Genomic DNA, 17,855 nt, shown 5'->3' on the forward strand with positions numbered 1-17,855 from the left:
AGAACATCCCAGAATTTATTTTTTTTTAAATACTGAAAATTCTCACTCTGTCCTATCCTGACCAACCATCTGGAATCTTCAAATGGAGCAGAAAATGGCATCTACTTTTTCTATTGATGCTGGCAGGTATGGATTAGACATCACCTTCCAGCTGCTGAGCTTTCTGGGCTGCAGGGGGGCTTAGGAATCATTTAATACGAATCATTTCCAGAACGTAAAAACTCCTAAAAACCTGGATATTTTATCTGAGAGGTCAAATTAAGAGAACTAACAGAACTAGGGGATACATATTTAGTATCCATCACTTCCCAGTATCACCAGTTACCTGACAAACAGTGTCTTTTTTACTTGTTCCAGTTCCTCTCCTGGATAAGCTGGAGTCCACGGACTGCACATCTGAGGCATCAGCATCAGCAGTGGCTGAGGGGCTGTCTGAACGCTTCCCAAAACTGCCCTACAAAGAGGAAAAACCCACGGCTCTCAAACCAGACAACGCCAAACCACAACCACCCCGGGAAAAAAATATTTCTGTCACTGTTGAGCAAAAGAACATTTGGTAATTCAAGAGACACAAAGGTCCTGGAAAGGTGCTGAACTTCACTGGGATGACACAAGTGCTGCCTTCTTGATATATTTCACCTGTACAAGCCAAACACCATAAAGAGCTCTCTTACTTTTCCAGACACTCTTTGGAGTTATACCAGATACAGCAGCATCTCCCAATTCCCCAAGAATTTCAAATCTTCCACAGAGCAAACCATGATCTAAACCAATGCTTTGCCAGACAAAGTAACAGGAAAATTTGTAAGTAAATATTGTATTTTTACAACAAACCAGTGGAGGGGATTAGAACAGATTACGTTTTATGTTTTCAGATAATAAAAGACTCAAAATTTCTAGAAAATAGCGTTCACATATTTAGCAATAATCAACTGAAAAGCCTCTTGTGCACAGACAGCTTGTTCAGGTTCCTGTGAGAACCAACACACCTTTACCTGCAAATCATTGAGTCCTCTGGAGTCAGAGTCAGACGTGTCCCTGTAGGCTGAGCTGGTCAGTTCCATGTCTGTGGAGGCACGACTTCTCTTCTTTAAGGGTTTACAGGAGTCTGAAATCTCACTGGCACCTTAACACAACACGCTAAAATTAGTTTAATACATGGGCTCGACTTTTTGCCTCAATCAAGGAAAGAAAGATGAGGGCTCGGATTCCATTATCGGTCTTAACTTTCAGTTTGCAATTTTGTTACTAGTTGAATCCTCCCCAAAAATTAATTGAAAACCAGCTTAGGCAGAGCTTTTGACAATCTTTTTAACATGGCGACACAGTGGAGGAAGGCAATAAATTGTCTCTAAGGGAGGATAAATCCTTAGATTTCCTCTTCATCATCCACCTTTAACTTCGGCTAAGCAGAGATTATTAAGAATGCCCAGAAGGACTTGGGGGCTTGCAGCATATGAACAAACACCATCCTTCCCCCAGCAATGCACAAGGACCAGAACCCCAAACACAGCCTGTCCCCAGGGAAGCTGAGCTCAGCCCTACAAAGCACCAACATCGTGGCTCACATGGAGCAAAGCTGCTGCCCAAGGGCCACAGGCCACCAAGGTCAGTCCAGTTAATTTTCACCTGTCACTCACCTTTCTGCAACCCCGTCTTCACCGCTGCCAGTGGGACAGCTTCAACCTGTTTGAAAGGAAAATCCACAGTTAACACCAGAGGAAAGTTTCTCCCTAGTACCAAAAAGCAAACAGGTCAATTCAAGGGGTTACAATTCAGGTGGGAGCTGCCATCCCCTCCTCAGCCCGAGTCTCCACGTCCTGCTGGATCCACTCCTGCCTAGGCTGGTGCCCGCAGCCCTGGCAGCCAGGGGCCACCAGCCAGGGCCACTAGGCAGGTCCTTCCTCTCTGCCCTGGGGCAGGAAGGTGACAGGAGCGCTGTATCCGTGTCCAGCAGGCAGGAGCACCCTTGGGCAGCCACCCCTGGTGCTGTGCAAAGCCCACAGCTGTGTGAGCACACTGCGTGCCCCTGGCAGGGCTGGCACTGGGCTAGTGAGGCACGGGGTGGGTCACTCGCTGCTCCCTGCAGCTCCTGCAGCCCTTGCTCCCCGTCTAGAGCTCTGCACGGGCCCGCCCGGGTGCCGTGGTGCAGGGCTCTACACAGCTGGAACGCCGGGGCACAGGCACTTCAGCAGATAAATGCACAAGTTTACAGTCTTGCAAAAGCACTTCCAGTCCTTGACCCTAGGGAGAAGTTTTGGAACTGTTCTGCCAACACACATGGAAGATGTGGGAATTTGGTGACTGGGTAATATTTACAGAAGAAAGCTGTTGCCTAAAATCCTGTTTTCAAGGTTAAGAATTACAAGTTATTGCTTTGCAATGTGGTTACATATGCATGGAGAAACACATTTAGTAAATATTTAAGGATTATTCTATAATTTTTTTAAAAAATATTTTATTTTGTTGTACAATAGGTAAAAACATACAGTAGAAGGATTTGTATAGGATACATTTTGTAATACAAATATAAAATCTAAACAATCACTTTTATTTCTCCACTAGTCACTGTAACAGTAGCATCAACATTTTGTTTTTCCCATTAATTGTACTCGTTCCAGTTATAATTTTATACCAAGTTGTTGCAGACTAACTGGGGAATCAAGAAAACTTGACTTTGGGTAACAAATATTGTTGCATAATTGTAAGAAGTTAGTAAGTTTTCTTTTTTAAAATTTAACTTAATACATTCAAGGTTTAGCGCATTACAGTGCCCCTGGGTTTCACTTTAGTCAGATACTTCTCCTGAGAAAAGCACTTTAATTAAAGTCCACAGACTGAGTCAGCCAGGTAAGAGAAGCACATGAAGCTACCTGGCATCCATGAAGTTCATCTTGTTGGTTCTTATACCTTTGTTAAATTAAGAAACCTTTACAAACATAAAACAACTCTTTTGAAAGGGGGAGGTTGCAACAGCTCGTGCCAAGAGGCTCCACGGTCCACATCAGGTGTCACACACCCAACACTTGAATTGCTTTAAAGTTTCACCAAGAAACTGCCTCGAGCTGGAGCACTCCTCTGCTGCACAGCAGTGCAGAAAATGCTCCAGCATCAAAGGAAAAATAAGGGGAAAAAACCCCAAAAAAGCAACCGAGTTCACTTTCAGTCTCTGAAGTGAAGGAAGTGCAAAACATAGCGCAAAGGGCAAAGAATAAATTAAAGAGATAAAAATATTTTTTCCCCTTCCCATATAAATCTTCATCCTGACTGTCTCTCTTTAAAAATTCTCACTGGGAAAAGCTAAACTATGAAACATTTATATAAAATTCTCAGCTTTCAGACAGAGGCCCTTGAAGCGGGAAAAATCAACCATGCAAGGAGAAGAACCAACAACTTTGACAAACTTGTTTAAAGTGTATGCAGGTTTTAGTATTTCTGTCCATCCACTGCACTCTCCTACTCATTTCCACGCAGAAATTTTTTATCATTAAAATTTTCTTAAAGCAACAACATTTGTCTGTCTGACATCCGGATTAAAGGAGTGCCCTGTACAAGTTAGAACTATTTCAGGAAAAAATGGTAGATCCCAGAACTGTTTTGCTGATGTCTGCCAACATGGAAGTCTGACTATTCATCTTTAAGTGAAATCATTCTTGAAGTCCATTTTCAGAAGTGGTCAAATTAATCACTCTAACTTCATTTGAAAAACAAAGCCTCAACACAAACCAGCAGCTAAATCAAGAGCCAAAGGAAGGAACCTGGTGGCAATTCCATCCAAGAGAAATCACTGAAACAAACCCATTTTGCTCAGAACAGAAATCTCAAAGGAAACATGGCAGGTTCATTAGGAGTCATCCATCACTGCGTGCCCACTTCCATAGCCTGACTGACACTGAGAAGATGCCAGTAGCAGAGTCACAGCAATGGCATTGACAGGGGGATTTCATGGAGGATAGTCCAAACCGAAACCCGATGGGGAAAAATGGAGAAAAATAAAAAGGCACCAATATAAGCCACAACATTTATGAATACAATATATTTTAACTCTCTACATGGAGGAAGCCAACCTGCTCCTTTTTGATCTTCTTCTTTGGCACAACTTCAGTGGATTTCTCAGACTCAGAGCGGGTTCGAATCGATCTTCTCTGTTGCTTCTTTTCTACAGAACCTGAGGAAGGAAAAAGGTTTCCATTATATGATTCCTTGTATTTCTGAGGTACAGCAAGATGTGCAACACCAAACCAAGAGGTAAAGGAATGAAACCAAGACTTTGTCCTCTTTTGAATGTTTTATTTTTAAATTCAGTTCCAAGCTATTGACCAGCTGGTGCTGTGGCTGCAGACACACATTCTGATTCCAGAGATCAGCTTCAGAAAACAGACACAAGTAACAGACTGGAACAAAAGGCTGGAATTCAGATTAGGGCAAACAGATTTCCATAATCCATAACACACCTCTCTGGCATGGTCTTCACCTGGGTAATTCTGAACCAAACAGTCCATCTTTGGTGTTTTGGGAAGGTAGCCACAACCAACTCCTTGAACAAAAACAAACTAGACATTTCAGACACAAAGCACAGCTTCAGGATTTCCTCCAAAATGCCAGATCTGTGTCCCCCTCTGTGGTGTGATGGCCTCTGTCACATAACTACAGCCAGTCCCACCCTGTACCACCTGCAGCCACACCAGACCTCAATGCTCACCTGAAAGTTTTGAGGTGAAGAAAAACTCAGCACAAACAGAGGCATCAACTATGATGTGTTACTGTCATTAATGAATGTGAAAAACAAGTTCTTAAAAGCATTAGCATAGAAAACAGATTAATGAAGGTTACTGTGACATTTCAACAGATGAAGAGGGAGCTACCGGGGTTTTGGCAACTAAGGCTGGCAAAATCAAAAGACCTTTCTGTGTTTCAGCTCTTCCCAAACAGGCACATGGAGAACCATGGACACAACACCATGGGCAGCTGCTGGAACAAGCACAACACCTGGAGCTGACAAAACTGGCACCTGAGCATTTACAATGAGCTGCTGGGAAGCATTTTGCTGGGTTTTCAGCCTGGGAGGTTTCACCTATACAAGACACAACTGGGAAATACTTTGTTTTCTTCCAAGCAAAACTGCAAACTCCTGGGAGCTGACTGTGTCAGATGGATGCACTGTTAGGAGCTGTAAACCTGCCTGGTCTTGTCAGAAGATCAAGTATCTAGAGACACACATGGGCTTGAACCAGACTGAAAGACAGCCTTGCAAAAGAACTGCAGAGAAAAAAAATGACAACTTTTTTTCCCATGGCTGCATGGCTTGGGAATGTCTCAGTAACTAAACTGCACAGCTGGAAAAGTTATCATGTTACAATAATTGGATTTCTGAGGGGAAAAATTTGTTTTTCTTAAGAGGGGAAAAAACTTTTACAGCATATTAATTAATGAATAATAGCAATTAGTTATTAATAATTTAGAAATTAATGACTTGAGGTCAACATCCATCCTGTCTGTCCACGTGTAACTTCTGGTTAGGCCCCATCCCTTGAGGAACTTGCACAGCAGCAGTGGATCTCCACATCAGAGCTGGGGAATATCTTTTGTCACTTTGCTGTGTGACCAAAATCCCCTGAAGCAGCTTCAGGTAAATTTGAGCAGATGTGACCAACAGTTACTTTAAGCAAGAATGGATTTTCTCCCTGAAGCCAAGGAGGTAAGATCAAGCCCTGGATCAGAGAATTCCAGAACCAGAGAGTCTAATGTTGGCTGACAGCAACATTGACCACTGCAATGGGCACTTTCTCCTCTTCCTGCTCTCCAAGGATCCAGTTATCACCTTCACAATGCTCCCATCCCATCTTCAGGCATATTTTCATCCAAAGTTTCAGGACAGATGTTGGACCAGCCCTCCACCTTGCTGGAGATAAATCCTAGTTCAGCGTCTGCAGGCCAGAGGCACCAGGGATTCTCAGGGCTGCTCTTGCAGTAGCAGGTTTCACATGAGGGAATTATTTTTCCAGCATTATTGAATTCTGTGTATCTAACTGCAGGTTAGCAATAAGGACTCCAAGAGTCAGTCTGGGAAATACTTTACCGTAAAGGGATTCTGAAGTTCCACTGACCTTACATTTGAAAAAAGGACTTGGCAGTTATGTTCCACAAGAGGGGACCAATAACTGGACTTTGGAAATGGCTTTGAGAGTGACTGGAGTGTGCACTGCAGGTAAGCTCAGGCACTTACAGGGTGTTAGCAGGTGGAGTGTTACGTATCCAAAAAGCCTAAGAAAATGAAAAAAGAGAGGCTCAGAATTCTCACCCCCTACATCTGAGGAGCCAAAGGGAAGCTGAAGCCTTTAGATCCCAGGTGAGAGAAGCAGAATGGAGACGGCCTCTCCTGCTGCAAGGCAATTCAAGGAGCCACAGCAACCACAACTGGAAAGAACCACCACTGTCAACAGCAGGGGAATCCGAGTGCTGCTGTCCCAAACACTCCATAAACCAGCAAATAACCCTGCCTAAAACCATCACACAGACAGAACCTGAAATGTGTTTGCAGAGGACTCATGGATGCTGACCACTGAGATTTCTGACTCTGCTTCTCATCTATTTCATGTTTGGAAAAGGAGAAATAATCAAATAAAGGGATAGGTAAAGCAGAAATGACACCTGGCAACATTATGAGATTCAAATAGCTCATTCAAGGTATTCCCATTTCAGGCCCATTATTTGCTTCAGTGGTTCTTCTCCCTCAGACCTGATAGTTCAAAACTCACTGCTTTATGATGTACCCCCCTGAGATGGCTTCAGAAGGCAAGCACTACCTCATCTGGTCAATGGAGTTAACTGAAGCATTTAAAAAAATCCCTGTTTTTTAACAGGTCATGCAAAAACTGAACAACAAAGCCTAGGGAGTCTCCATCTTGAATCAGACATTCCCTACTGAAATGTGCCACTTCCTGACTCGTTTTGCTTTCATGACAGCTCTCATATTTTCCATTTGGGACCAAAAGCCACGGCAATACCCTGCTAACACACATCCACGGGGTTGTCTTCTAAACCAACTTTCCATTGCTCTGCACAGGACATCATCCCTTGAGTATGTTGCCTCAGGCTGTAAGCTGCAGACACAAAGTTTAGAGGCCAAAGCACCAGTCCCACCCCACAGCCATGCTGTGTGTGTTGGCTCACCATGTGTGACATTAGCCATGCTCATTACAATTCCTATGTGAACAGAAAGATGTTAATAATTATTAAGTAATGAGAAAATGCTGGGTTTGATATTTGAATTCTCCTGCTGCAGGCTCAGGTTCAGAGCAGGATTGCAGTTTCCCTACCTGCTGCCCCAGAAGTTGTCTCAGGAGAGGAAGCGTTTTGCACCACTGCTTTCTCACTTCTCTGAGCTGACGAAGAATTCAGTTTCTCTTGTCCTTTGATGCTTATTTCTGTTTTGTTACCAACTCCCTTGAAAATAAAAAAAGGAAAAGATTGTCTTCCCCTGTTACAAAGCTGTGCTGCTACCAGGTAACAGGCCTGCCCCTGAATCTCAGAACAGAAACAATCAATGCTCTCCAACCCAACACACAGACAGGATTAATCTGCTATGGAGCTGCTTCCCTGCACAACTTTCCACCCCTCTCAATCTCCCCTCACACACAAGGAAAAAATAATTCCAGTGACTTTTCTAAACATTACCTTCTCTATAGGGCTTAGGATGAAATAAACACTCTCCAGGTAGAGAGGCAGAAGAAGGAGGCAGAGAAATAGTCCTAAGCCTTTTCCTTACACTGACTGTGGGAAGCTGCTGTGCACCTGAAGGAAGCTCAGAGGCAGAACTCAATTTAAAAGTCTGTTACACAAAATGTAGTTATTACTTTTTAGTACATTATTAACAGTTTTGTCATCTGTTTCCCACAAAACCACTGATTTTATCAAGAACTTTTGGACTATTTCAACTAGGAAGCTGAATATATTTAATATTTAATGTGTTACAAAAAAAATATAGCCATCTGTAGGGAGCTGCTCTGCCACCAGCAAAACAGTTACTGCCAGAGCTGCACTGAACATGGGGTTCAGTACCCTGAAAGATTCTATTGTCACATCTGTCTGTTAATCTCTCCAATAAAGGAACATGGGTGGTGAAAGCTTGGTGGACACAGCTCAAGCTCCCCAGTAAGGCAGGCTCAGGATAACTCAGGAGCAAAAGAGGGGGTCACTGCACCAAGCACGTACCTTGGTAGAATAAACAAACTGATCGATGAGCTTTCCATCCCCAGCAGCATTCTGAAGGGCAAAAACCTGTTCAATTTTAACAACTGGAGACATGTTACACTTTTGCAAATCCAGGTTGTGCATGGTGATCGAAGCTGGCAGGGATTTCCTAGCTGCAGCTGTTTTCCAGGCAATTTTCACAGGTGGAGCCTCCTCCTCCTCGGGGCTGGAGTGCCTGCGCTGGCCCTGCCGGCGCTCGCCGTGGCAGGGTGAGGAGCCTGGGGCCGCGCTGCCGTGCTCCGGCTGCGAGCTCGGCGCCGCCTTCGGCCGCCGGTTCTTCTTGGCCTCTGCTTTGGAAGCAGCAGTCTTTTTGGCTTTGGCCAAAGCTTCCTCTGGCTCTTGGTCTACGTAAATGAAGGTGTACTGTTCTATCCTCTCTTCCCGGGTCATTTTCAGCGCCTTCTCAGCATGGGCAATGCCAATGTCCCACTGCGCTCGCTCCCTCTGCGGCCGCGGCTTGCGAATCTTAAAGGACAAGACAAGCAGGTTACACTGACGATTTTGCCACTATTACACTTAAATACAACCCTGAGGGTCTCTGCATCTCTCAGGCAGCAGATTGCAGTCTGCTCTCCATTTACAGGGTATTTTTGACACTGAATGTATGTTGCCACATTCTCTTCATAGAGAAAAGCAAGGCACAATTTTTCCCAAGAATATTTTTGAGATTCGTATTCCCTGAACCTCAGAGAAAGAGAAAGCACAATTCTTATCGCTTGCTGTGCCTGTGTTGTGCCAAAGTAGAATGCAATATAGAGATTGTTTATCCAAAGTGAAGATGTTTTATTTCCTTGGCCTATTAGGGCTGAGAGAGTGAGTGTGTCCGGACTGTCTGCTGACAGCCACAAAGCAATCAAGAGAGGAGTGCAGTTCTGTGCAGTTGTGTGCAAAGTAAGAGCTTGGCAGATTCAGTATAGATGAAATGTATATAGTATAGTATAATAAAGTAATTAATTAACCTTCTAATAAGTTAGAGTGAGATACATCACTCTCTCCCCATTGTCACAGTCATCCTTTACTTCAATAAATGTAGACACATAATTCCCTGCTGGTGAGATGCAGCCAGTCCTTCTCAGGACAAAGCCCCAAAGAGTTCCAGACCTGCCCTGGAGCATCTCCCTCACAGAGATGATCCCCCCAGTGCCCCCTGTACCTTCTGTTTCTCAGAGTGGTTGCTGGCTTGCTTGGCTGCCTCAGCCAGTAACTGCTCGTACTGTTTGTGCCCTTGGTACTCCCGGACACGCTTCTCGTGCACCCAGGCCCGCTCTGGCTGGTTGCTGAAGAACTGAACGTGGTATTCCCGCGCACCTGAAAGGGCAAACAACACTCAGCAGTTGTACCAACACTGCTCTGTTCAGCTCACACCTTCCTCCTCCTTCCTGCAAGTGGAGGTACTTGGCCCAAGTGGCCCAGATCCAGAACAGTTTGGGATGGATGCTTGTTATCATGGTATTTTCTAAAAAATCCCTTTGCAAAGGATTTTCTCCTTAGAAGCTGAGAAGCCGCAGAAAAGAAATGTAAACAATAATTATCTGATTGCTTGAAATGTAGTTTGGAGGTTGCTTACCAACAGGTGTATCTTTGATTGGTTCCATGTGAATTGTTTTAATTTAATGAGCAATTACAGCCAGCTGTGTCAGACCCTCTGAGTCTGTCACGAGTTTTTGTTATCATTCTTGTTCTAGCCTCCTGATGTCTCCTTTCTCTTTCTCTAGTATAGTTTATCATTTTCTTTTAATATAATATAATATCAGAATAAATCAGCCTTCTGAGAACTTGGGAGTCAAATCTCTTCCTGGGGACCTTCACAACACAACAAGAGATGCTCAGGACACCCTGCCCACACTGAACTCTCCCACTGACTTGAGAAAAGCAGAAACACCTGTTCACCAGCCCACTCCTACAGTGCCACCTGCAGAGGTCATGTACCAGGCACCAGTTCTGTCCTGTTCAGCACACACACTGCAGAATTCACCCCACAAAGGCAGTTTAGAATGAGGATATTTTTAATAACAGAACAGCTACAGACACCTGCCACTCTGGCAAAGAGCTTCCCCCCTTACCTCTTGTATTAATTTTGGTATGCACATCAAGCTGTGGATCACAGGACACCATGCAAGGCCACCATGGGTACGTCCCCACCTTGGACCAAACCAGATCCCCAACCTGGAACTTGACGTCGTGGGTGACCTGCGTTGGAAGGGATGGCACGAGCTGCTGGACCTGCAAAGGAAACACCACATTAAAGCCACAGGAGAGGATTTAGAGCACTTGGAGATGCACACGCCATCCACAGGGACTTGTTGTTGTTCTCTCAGATATCCCTGAGGTTTGATAATCCAAGATGAGAAAAACATTTCTTAGAAACGTGAAAAGAAAGGAGCTGCACGCAGCTGGGATTTACGTAACAACATCGCTGACAAACAGAGACACAAAAGAGCAACTGCCACCCCCCCAAAAGGGATTCTGCTTCCTAAGTTGATTAGAAATACTGCTTTTAGGAATAAAAGAAAATAATAAAATAGGAATAAAATAAAATAAATATTTAAGAATAAAATATTTGGGAATAAAGCAATAAATCCAATACAATAAGAGATGAGTTGATGCAGCAATGAGAGTAATAAGAGTTTAAAAGAAATGACAACTGATTTAGCAGATAAATTAAAGAATCAATGGAAGAAACAGTCCAAAAATAGTGGCATTCTCTGAGTTCCAAAAGTGTTAATTGGTGCATGTACTAACCGGGGCTTCCTCCAGCACTGCGTCTTCTCTTGGTCTCTCAGAGAGTGTGCTAAGCCTCTCATTTGGTCTCTAAGAAATGGGTAACAATGAAGAGAAAAAAGGAAAACAAGACTTACTGCAAAGGGACAGTAAAACAACAGAAGATAATAGTGAAACCAGGCAGAAAAAAATAATTCACAGAGAGAAAAGCAACCATGAACCCAGAAAATGTGAATATGACTATTCCTTGTACCCAATTAACACAGCAACATCACAATAAAGAAATGCCTGCTTTCCCCTACACTATTTACATTGCTATCACACCTAAATATAACTATGCTCTCCTGTAACAGATGACAGAAGAACATACATTCAGAAACAGCAAATCAAAGTAACTTCCACCTAAAATAACACACAATTTCCAAAAACCAGAGAACCCCCTGTGGGGATATCCTCAGCGATGTGGTGAGTCTCACCGTGCACCAGTTATTTGCAAGAACTGCAGTACATAAATTATGCTAAATATACAACATGATCATTGTAAAATCAATATTATATTGCATAGAGTTGACAAATATATTTGGAGGATCAAAAGTCCACAACACAGAGCAGAATCAGCCCTGACCAGAAGCTGACACTGATGTGGGTCAGGTGTGAGGGGACAGGGGCTGAGGTTCAGGAGACAAATGCCACACACTTGTTTTTCCTGCAGCACAGAAGTCAAAGGACTCAAAGAGCAGCAGGAGGAGTAGTCAGACACAAGCAGTGAGGAACTAATAATGCTGAGGACCCCTGATATTGTCAGGCCACTCCAAGCACAGACCCCACATCAGTCCCTGCTGTGTGCTCCAGAGAACCAGGGACCCAAGGAAGGGACAGAGCAGCTCAGGTCAGGGGGGCACAGCCCAGTGTCTCATCTGGAGCTGTCTGTACACAACCCCCATTTAAGACTAATCACATTGCTATTTGCTGGGCAGACATTCTTCCCCCCTGCATAGCAGGAAGCACAGACTGACTCCTGCCCTTCTTTAGCTACAGTGAAACCTCCCCTCTGCCAGGAGAGTCGAGCTGGGTTCACAGGCTGCAAAATTCCAGCTCCTCGCAGAACACAACTACTGAGCAGAGAGGATTCAGAGCTTGACATTCACCAGTGTTTTCACAACATTTCCATTTTAAATCAGCCTCTCCAGTATGGGCATCCCCTCAGAGTCAGTGGATTTCCTCTGAAATTACAGCATCAGAATAAGGAACAACTGGTGACCATCTGACGTGCCACAGCCTCGCTGAGTGCAAAACTATAAACCAACCACAGTTGTATCAAAAGTTGTTTGTTCCTATGAAGATGATCCCAAGTCACAAATCTCACACCTTTAACACTGAAGATGACAAAAGTGTACATGAAGATGAAATTGTGCAGTGGAAAGCAAAATGATGGGACAATGGACCTGGGACTGCCCTGGCAAACTCATACTGAGAACCACCAGCAGAAAATCCTGCTCCTGTCAGAGCAGGCCATGTCTGAAACACGGCTGGGTTACAGGAAACATTTATTGCAAAACCACCTTTAGAAAGGAAAATGAAAGCAACAAGGAAGACAATAGCAAGATCAAGATTTCTGGGGAACTCTGGATGACACACATGACTAGGAGCTTGGAATTCAAGATGCAAGGTTTTGGTTCAGTCTGTGAGAGACAGAAGATTCCATTCTCATGGCAAGCAGGTAACAGCCAGAGGGACAGGCACAGCTGAAGCTCCAGGAGTAGAACAGGAGTCACTGGTAAGAGGGGAAACAAACTGACAGCCCGATGTGGGGGTGATGGAGTCTCGCCAGAAAGCAGGAACAGTGTAAGAGAGATGCTGGGGAGTGCCAGCAGGACACAGCAGCTCCTACAGCCTCACAGGGGCCCCAGCACCTCCCTGCAGCACAGAACCCACTCTACCAGATCACAGCTGCTGCCTGCAGGACAGGATCTTCTCCCTGAAGAGAACAGCAAGCACCAAGGGCTTCCACAGGCCTGACAACAAACTCAGCTACGTTCTGTAACAGCCCAGCCTGCGCTGGGCAATTTCTGTCCCTGCCAGAAATGGCAACTTCCCCATTCCTGGCAGTTACCAGCCTCTCTGCCACTCATTCCCTCAAACTGAGAGAGGCAGAAACCAGCACCACAGAGGTGGCAGGAACAAGCATGAGAAAATGAAACAGAAGTATTGGAGTGGCTTATGAAACTGAATGGAAAAGAATGAGAGAGCACCAAGGTAATCTGGGTCTTTGCTTCCCAGAATCTCAGTTAACACCACCTGATGTACATCCTCTGGATATGGACAATATGGTACAAGATTAATTAATGTTTCACTGCTGAATACCCCAAGGAACCTCACTTTCCACTCAACAATCTAGCACTCTTTTGAGAGGCAATTTTAGGAATGTGTGAGCTTTCGTCCAGAAGTTCCATCTTCAACACTGGCCAGAGCGTAGCAAACTCTAAACATGTTATAACACTAAATACTATTTAAAAACAATTTTCTAAAATTTGTTTTTCACATGAGCCTTTAAACCAACGTTGTGTTACCTACAGACACAGCTCCTGGCAACCTCATCCTGAGGCTCTGACGAGTAACTAAAGCCTGGTGACTCAGCGTGCACACAGCCAGAACAAGGACAAACCCTGCTGGACACGCTCTCCATCAACAATACCAGGTGTACAGATGGCTGAATTACCATTCCACTTACATTTTGCTCCTCTGGTTCTAATTTTGGAATTTTGTGTGACTTGCGCTCTTCCGATCGGGAAGAGTCATGCTTGCTACTTTTTTTCCTTTTCTCTTTCCTCCCTTCATGTTTTGCCTTAGCGTACTCCCTCGCTTGGACTTCATTCAACAGGTCCCCACACAGGGAGGACTCAAACAATTCCCTGCCATTCTGGATAGTTTTGGTTATTTTCAGTTTGATCTCTGGTGAGCCAGTCTTCTTTGGAATCCCCACTTGTGGAGGTGGTGGTGGTGGAGGCGGTTGGGGAGGAGGGGAAGGTTTCTCCAGCACTTCGTGCTGCCTGGCATTGGAGTTCTCCAGCTGGTAATACTCCGTGGGGCTGAAGTTCCTGCCTGTCCCAAAGCCATTGGCAGATCCATTGGGATACTGAGGGTAGCCCTGGTACTTGCCCTGGGGTTCATACATGCTGATGGCCGGGGGGTAGCCGTTGGTGAGGGTGGGCAGCTCCTCGGAGGGTGTGGGGTACTGGAAGCCTTGCTGCAGCGCGGCCTCGTACGGCGTCCGGCCCCCATCCTCGGCAATGTCACTGCTGCCATCAAAGGCCTCCTCTTGGCGGATGTTGGCCGAGTCAATGAGTTGAGGTGGTTGCTGAATTGTGTTTCCCATGATCCCTTGCATGAAAGAGAAAGAGAAATCCATTGTTCTGCTCCAGCATCCTTAGCTTTCCCTTTTTCTCATAGGGCCTAGAGGCAGGGGAAGGGAAATAAGAAGTCAGTGTAAATTAAAAAAACAGTAATTAAGCAAATTAAACAGTTGAGGAAAAAAGGGATCTCAAGAACAATTTCCCCCTCTCTATCCAGCAGACACCCTCATGTGGATTCAGAGAGGACCGGTGTTACTGAGCCTTTACTGGCATGTCTTTCATATGGCAAATTTCTTCTTTTCCAAGACATTTCAAAAAATATCAGAAGCACCTACAAGTGCTTAAGAACTATAAGCCAAGTATTAAAAAGTCAGAGTAACGGTGCCAAACTCACCAGCCTTCCTAGTCATGCCCTAGGAAGGGTTATTCCAGCCTGAAGCAGCTGGACAGCATTTCACCCTGCAGCAGATAAGAGGTGCCAAGTTGTCCTGACACAGTCACTGTAAACTGCACAAGGCAGGAACAGCACAGAAAGACAAACAGAGAAACCTCTTCTCCTCCTCCCTCCCCACCTCTTTGCCAAAATTCGAGACATGAGCAGCCTTTGGGCAAGCCATAGGATGCTCTGAACAACAGCACATTGAAAACAAGTGGGTTATTCCACCTTGGCCACTGGGAAACCAGTGCCCTGCAGCAGCCTCAGATGGAACTTCCCAGCCTCTTCCCTCCCCAGAAAAGCAGGGTACAATTTGCACTGGCTCCCAGCAGCTGTGTGAGGAGGATTATTCTCCTGCCCCTCACACTTTATTTTAATATTAAGCACTGTATGGTTCAGAGCCTCAGCATCAACACACCCCCAAACCCAGGGGTTACTCACTGAGTGAGATTCCACACCTTCAACCTCCCAGTGCATATTAAAACACCACAACCAGACTCAATCCAAGCCAGACTTCCAAAACTCAACTGCAGGCTCAGAGAAGGCTTTGGCATTCATGTAAGCAGCTCAATGTTCAACAAGAAGCAATACAAAGTGACTGACCTGACCTGCAGGTAAGAAACACCAGTTTGCTTCCCACAAGGTTAGTTCAGCCCTTCCAAAGCAAACACAGCCCCATGGTATTTGTTCTGCCTGTGTGGGCACACAGGAGGGTTACTGTGCCCTTTTGGTCTGGGTTAGAAATGACACTAATGCATCCCACAGACACTTCTTCTAAAGGAAACCTCCACTAAACCCTGCCCACATGCAATTCTCACCCTCCCAGAGCTGTGCATTTCAATACCTTAGAGCTTTCCTAACACTGAGAACTTCCCTCCTCTACAACTGCAAAAAGTAACAGAAGTTCCAACAGGAACAAAACCTCAAACAGATTTGTGCTGGATGTTTTGGGGTGATGTTTTCTGATGATCTTCACACTACGATTAAATTGATGTTTGTCCTCATCCTGTGAGATTGACTTGGGCACGTTTGTCACTGTAATTAAGCAATTCAGGGCAATAACAGCACAAGGTTCTGCAGCAGAATTTTCTCATTGCAGGAACTTTTAAACCTCGGGGCCATGAAACCATTCTTTCCTCCACAGCTCTGCACATCAGCCAGCAAACCAACACAGGCAGCACCATCAGGGGCAGCAGATCTGAGGAGCAGCACTGGGATTGCACAGCAAGGTCAAAAAACCCCAACCCACCCCTGTTCTGGGAAGAGGAAGTGGGACTGTTTGTACAATTTACCACTGAATTGTTACTTTCCATCTGCCAAACCAAAGAGCAAACAGTAGATTCTCACACTAGGCTGGGTTTTATGTTTTACTAAAACCAGGTTCAATCTTCTGAATACTTAAATAAAACTCTTGGGAAGCTGTGGCAGCACTTCAGGAACATCCACAGCTGGGAGGGCACAGTCCCAGCCGCCAATGCAGCTCCCACAGGCTCTGCAGAGGTGGCTGCCCTTGTGCTTTGTTTTGCTACATGACAGAAATGCAGATTAATGAACTCCAAAGCGCTGCATTTAGGAGCCACCAGTTAAAGAACAGAGTTACTGGTTTTTTTTTCATTTGTTCTGGATCTCACCTGTGTCTCTCAGCCTGTGCTGCACAGCTGGGACACCCCATCCCAAACTGGTTCCTCAGGAGCTCTGTGCAGGCTGAGACCCAGGGTCAGGGCTCCACAAACTGCCCCAGCAGCCCCAAAGCACTGAGGCTGTTCTCTGCCCCTCACTGCCATCACTGTTAACACACTCAGACCTTCCCATTCTCCTTGCCCAAAATTCTGCCCCACACGCTGCCCAGTGAAGTGGCACCTGGGCAGGATCACAGTGAGAGGACAGGCCCTAGAGTGACCACAAAACCAGGACACAACGAGGAGCCCTGAGCACACGGGAATCTCAACAGCCAAACCCAAGCAAGGATCACTTTGTGTCTGTCCCTCCTAAGCACTAATGTGAAGAACACCCCACTGTCACCACAGAGAGCTGTCCCTGCCACACAGCAACGCCACCCACACCACAGGCTAACGGGATTTCCAGCTGATCTTGCAGAAAACTATTCCAGAATAAATTCTTCTCACTATGCCAGTGATTACTCTATGAACCCACCGTGTCAGCCTCCTGTGAACTGTACAGTTTGGCTTCCAAACATGACCCATAGCAGATCCTGCACTGATACAACACTGGAGATGAACAGATAAAGAAACAGTTTCATCACTTCAAGGTTTATAGGAAATGGACGCTTCACAGCGGCTGCAAACAACGTGAATCAACAATGAAACAATTTGAAATTAACACTGTCAAAAGTGCAACTGTATTTCCTAATGAGAGCATTTCCTCTTTGAAGGTGAGAGTCCCCCATTCTGCTCAAGTCCTTTGCCAGGGCAGACAGGGACACAGGGTCATTTACAAACACTGAGACTTGACACACCTTCAGTAAATATTTTCCTGTCATCCATGGGAGAGTCACAATTCAAAGGAACAGAGGAAAAGGTAAATGGTAAAATATAAGCAGCACAGGATAAGGCAGGTCAGCCTAGCAGAGCCCTTCCTTAAGTGAACGTTGTTAGTTTCAGTTCCCATCCTGAGCACAACTCAAAAAACCAGTTCCACTCCAAGAGTGCTCAGGGTGGGGAAGGTTTTGCAGAGATTATGGATCCTCCAGGTTCACCTTTTCACCAACAATTCCACTTATCTTAAACCAGTTTTAATGAGAGTATTTTTCGACTTTGCTTTCAGAAAACAAGACTTGATCTTCTCAAACCTTGCTTCCATGTTGCATTGGACTAAATAACAACTGACCTCAGATTATCAAACAACTCCAATCCTGTGTGATCAGAGCTTTTCTTATTCCCAATCAAGGAGCTCTGTAGGTTTGGCTGAGACTGGCTGTGACCACAGCAGGGAGAAACACAACAGCTACTGATCAAGTCCAGCATACACACATTTTAAACAGAGGTTTCACCAAACCTTTTCTGTTTCAGGGCTAGTGCAGGCAGAGGTAAGGTGTTTTTTGGATGGAAGGTGTGTGTTGTGAGGCAGGAGCT

At 45.1% G+C, this 17,855-nt stretch overlaps 1 protein-coding gene across 3 annotated transcripts in view; it reads right to left on the minus strand.

Moving 5' to 3' along the window:
- NSD3 (nuclear receptor binding SET domain protein 3) overlaps positions 1-17,855 on the minus strand; it is a 38,240-nt gene that overhangs the window by 18,236 nt on the left and 2,149 nt on the right. For 2 of the 3 annotated variants that reach the window (XM_030964198.1, XM_030964200.1), the window contains exons 2-11: positions 13,706-14,427; positions 10,996-11,064; positions 10,317-10,476; positions 9,407-9,561; positions 8,215-8,718; positions 7,320-7,446; positions 4,068-4,168; positions 1,641-1,686; positions 996-1,126; positions 326-454 (exon numbers count right to left, since the gene is read on the minus strand). In XM_030964198.1, the coding sequence (XP_030820058.1) occupies positions 326-454; positions 996-1,126; positions 1,641-1,686; positions 4,068-4,168; positions 7,320-7,446; positions 8,215-8,718; positions 9,407-9,561; positions 10,317-10,476; positions 10,996-11,064; positions 13,706-14,383 (2,100 nt within the window). In that variant the 5' untranslated portion in view covers positions 14,384-14,427. The remainder of the gene's footprint in view (positions 1-325; positions 455-995; positions 1,127-1,640; positions 1,687-4,067; positions 4,169-7,319; positions 7,447-8,214; positions 8,719-9,406; positions 9,562-10,316; positions 10,477-10,995; positions 11,065-13,705; positions 14,428-17,855) is intronic. The other variant, XM_030964199.1, reaches the window with a different exon arrangement.

This window comes from Camarhynchus parvulus, chromosome 22 (genome assembly GCF_901933205.1).
Source record: "Camarhynchus parvulus chromosome 22, STF_HiC, whole genome shotgun sequence".
Lineage (NCBI taxonomy): Eukaryota > Metazoa > Chordata > Aves > Passeriformes > Thraupidae > Camarhynchus > Camarhynchus parvulus.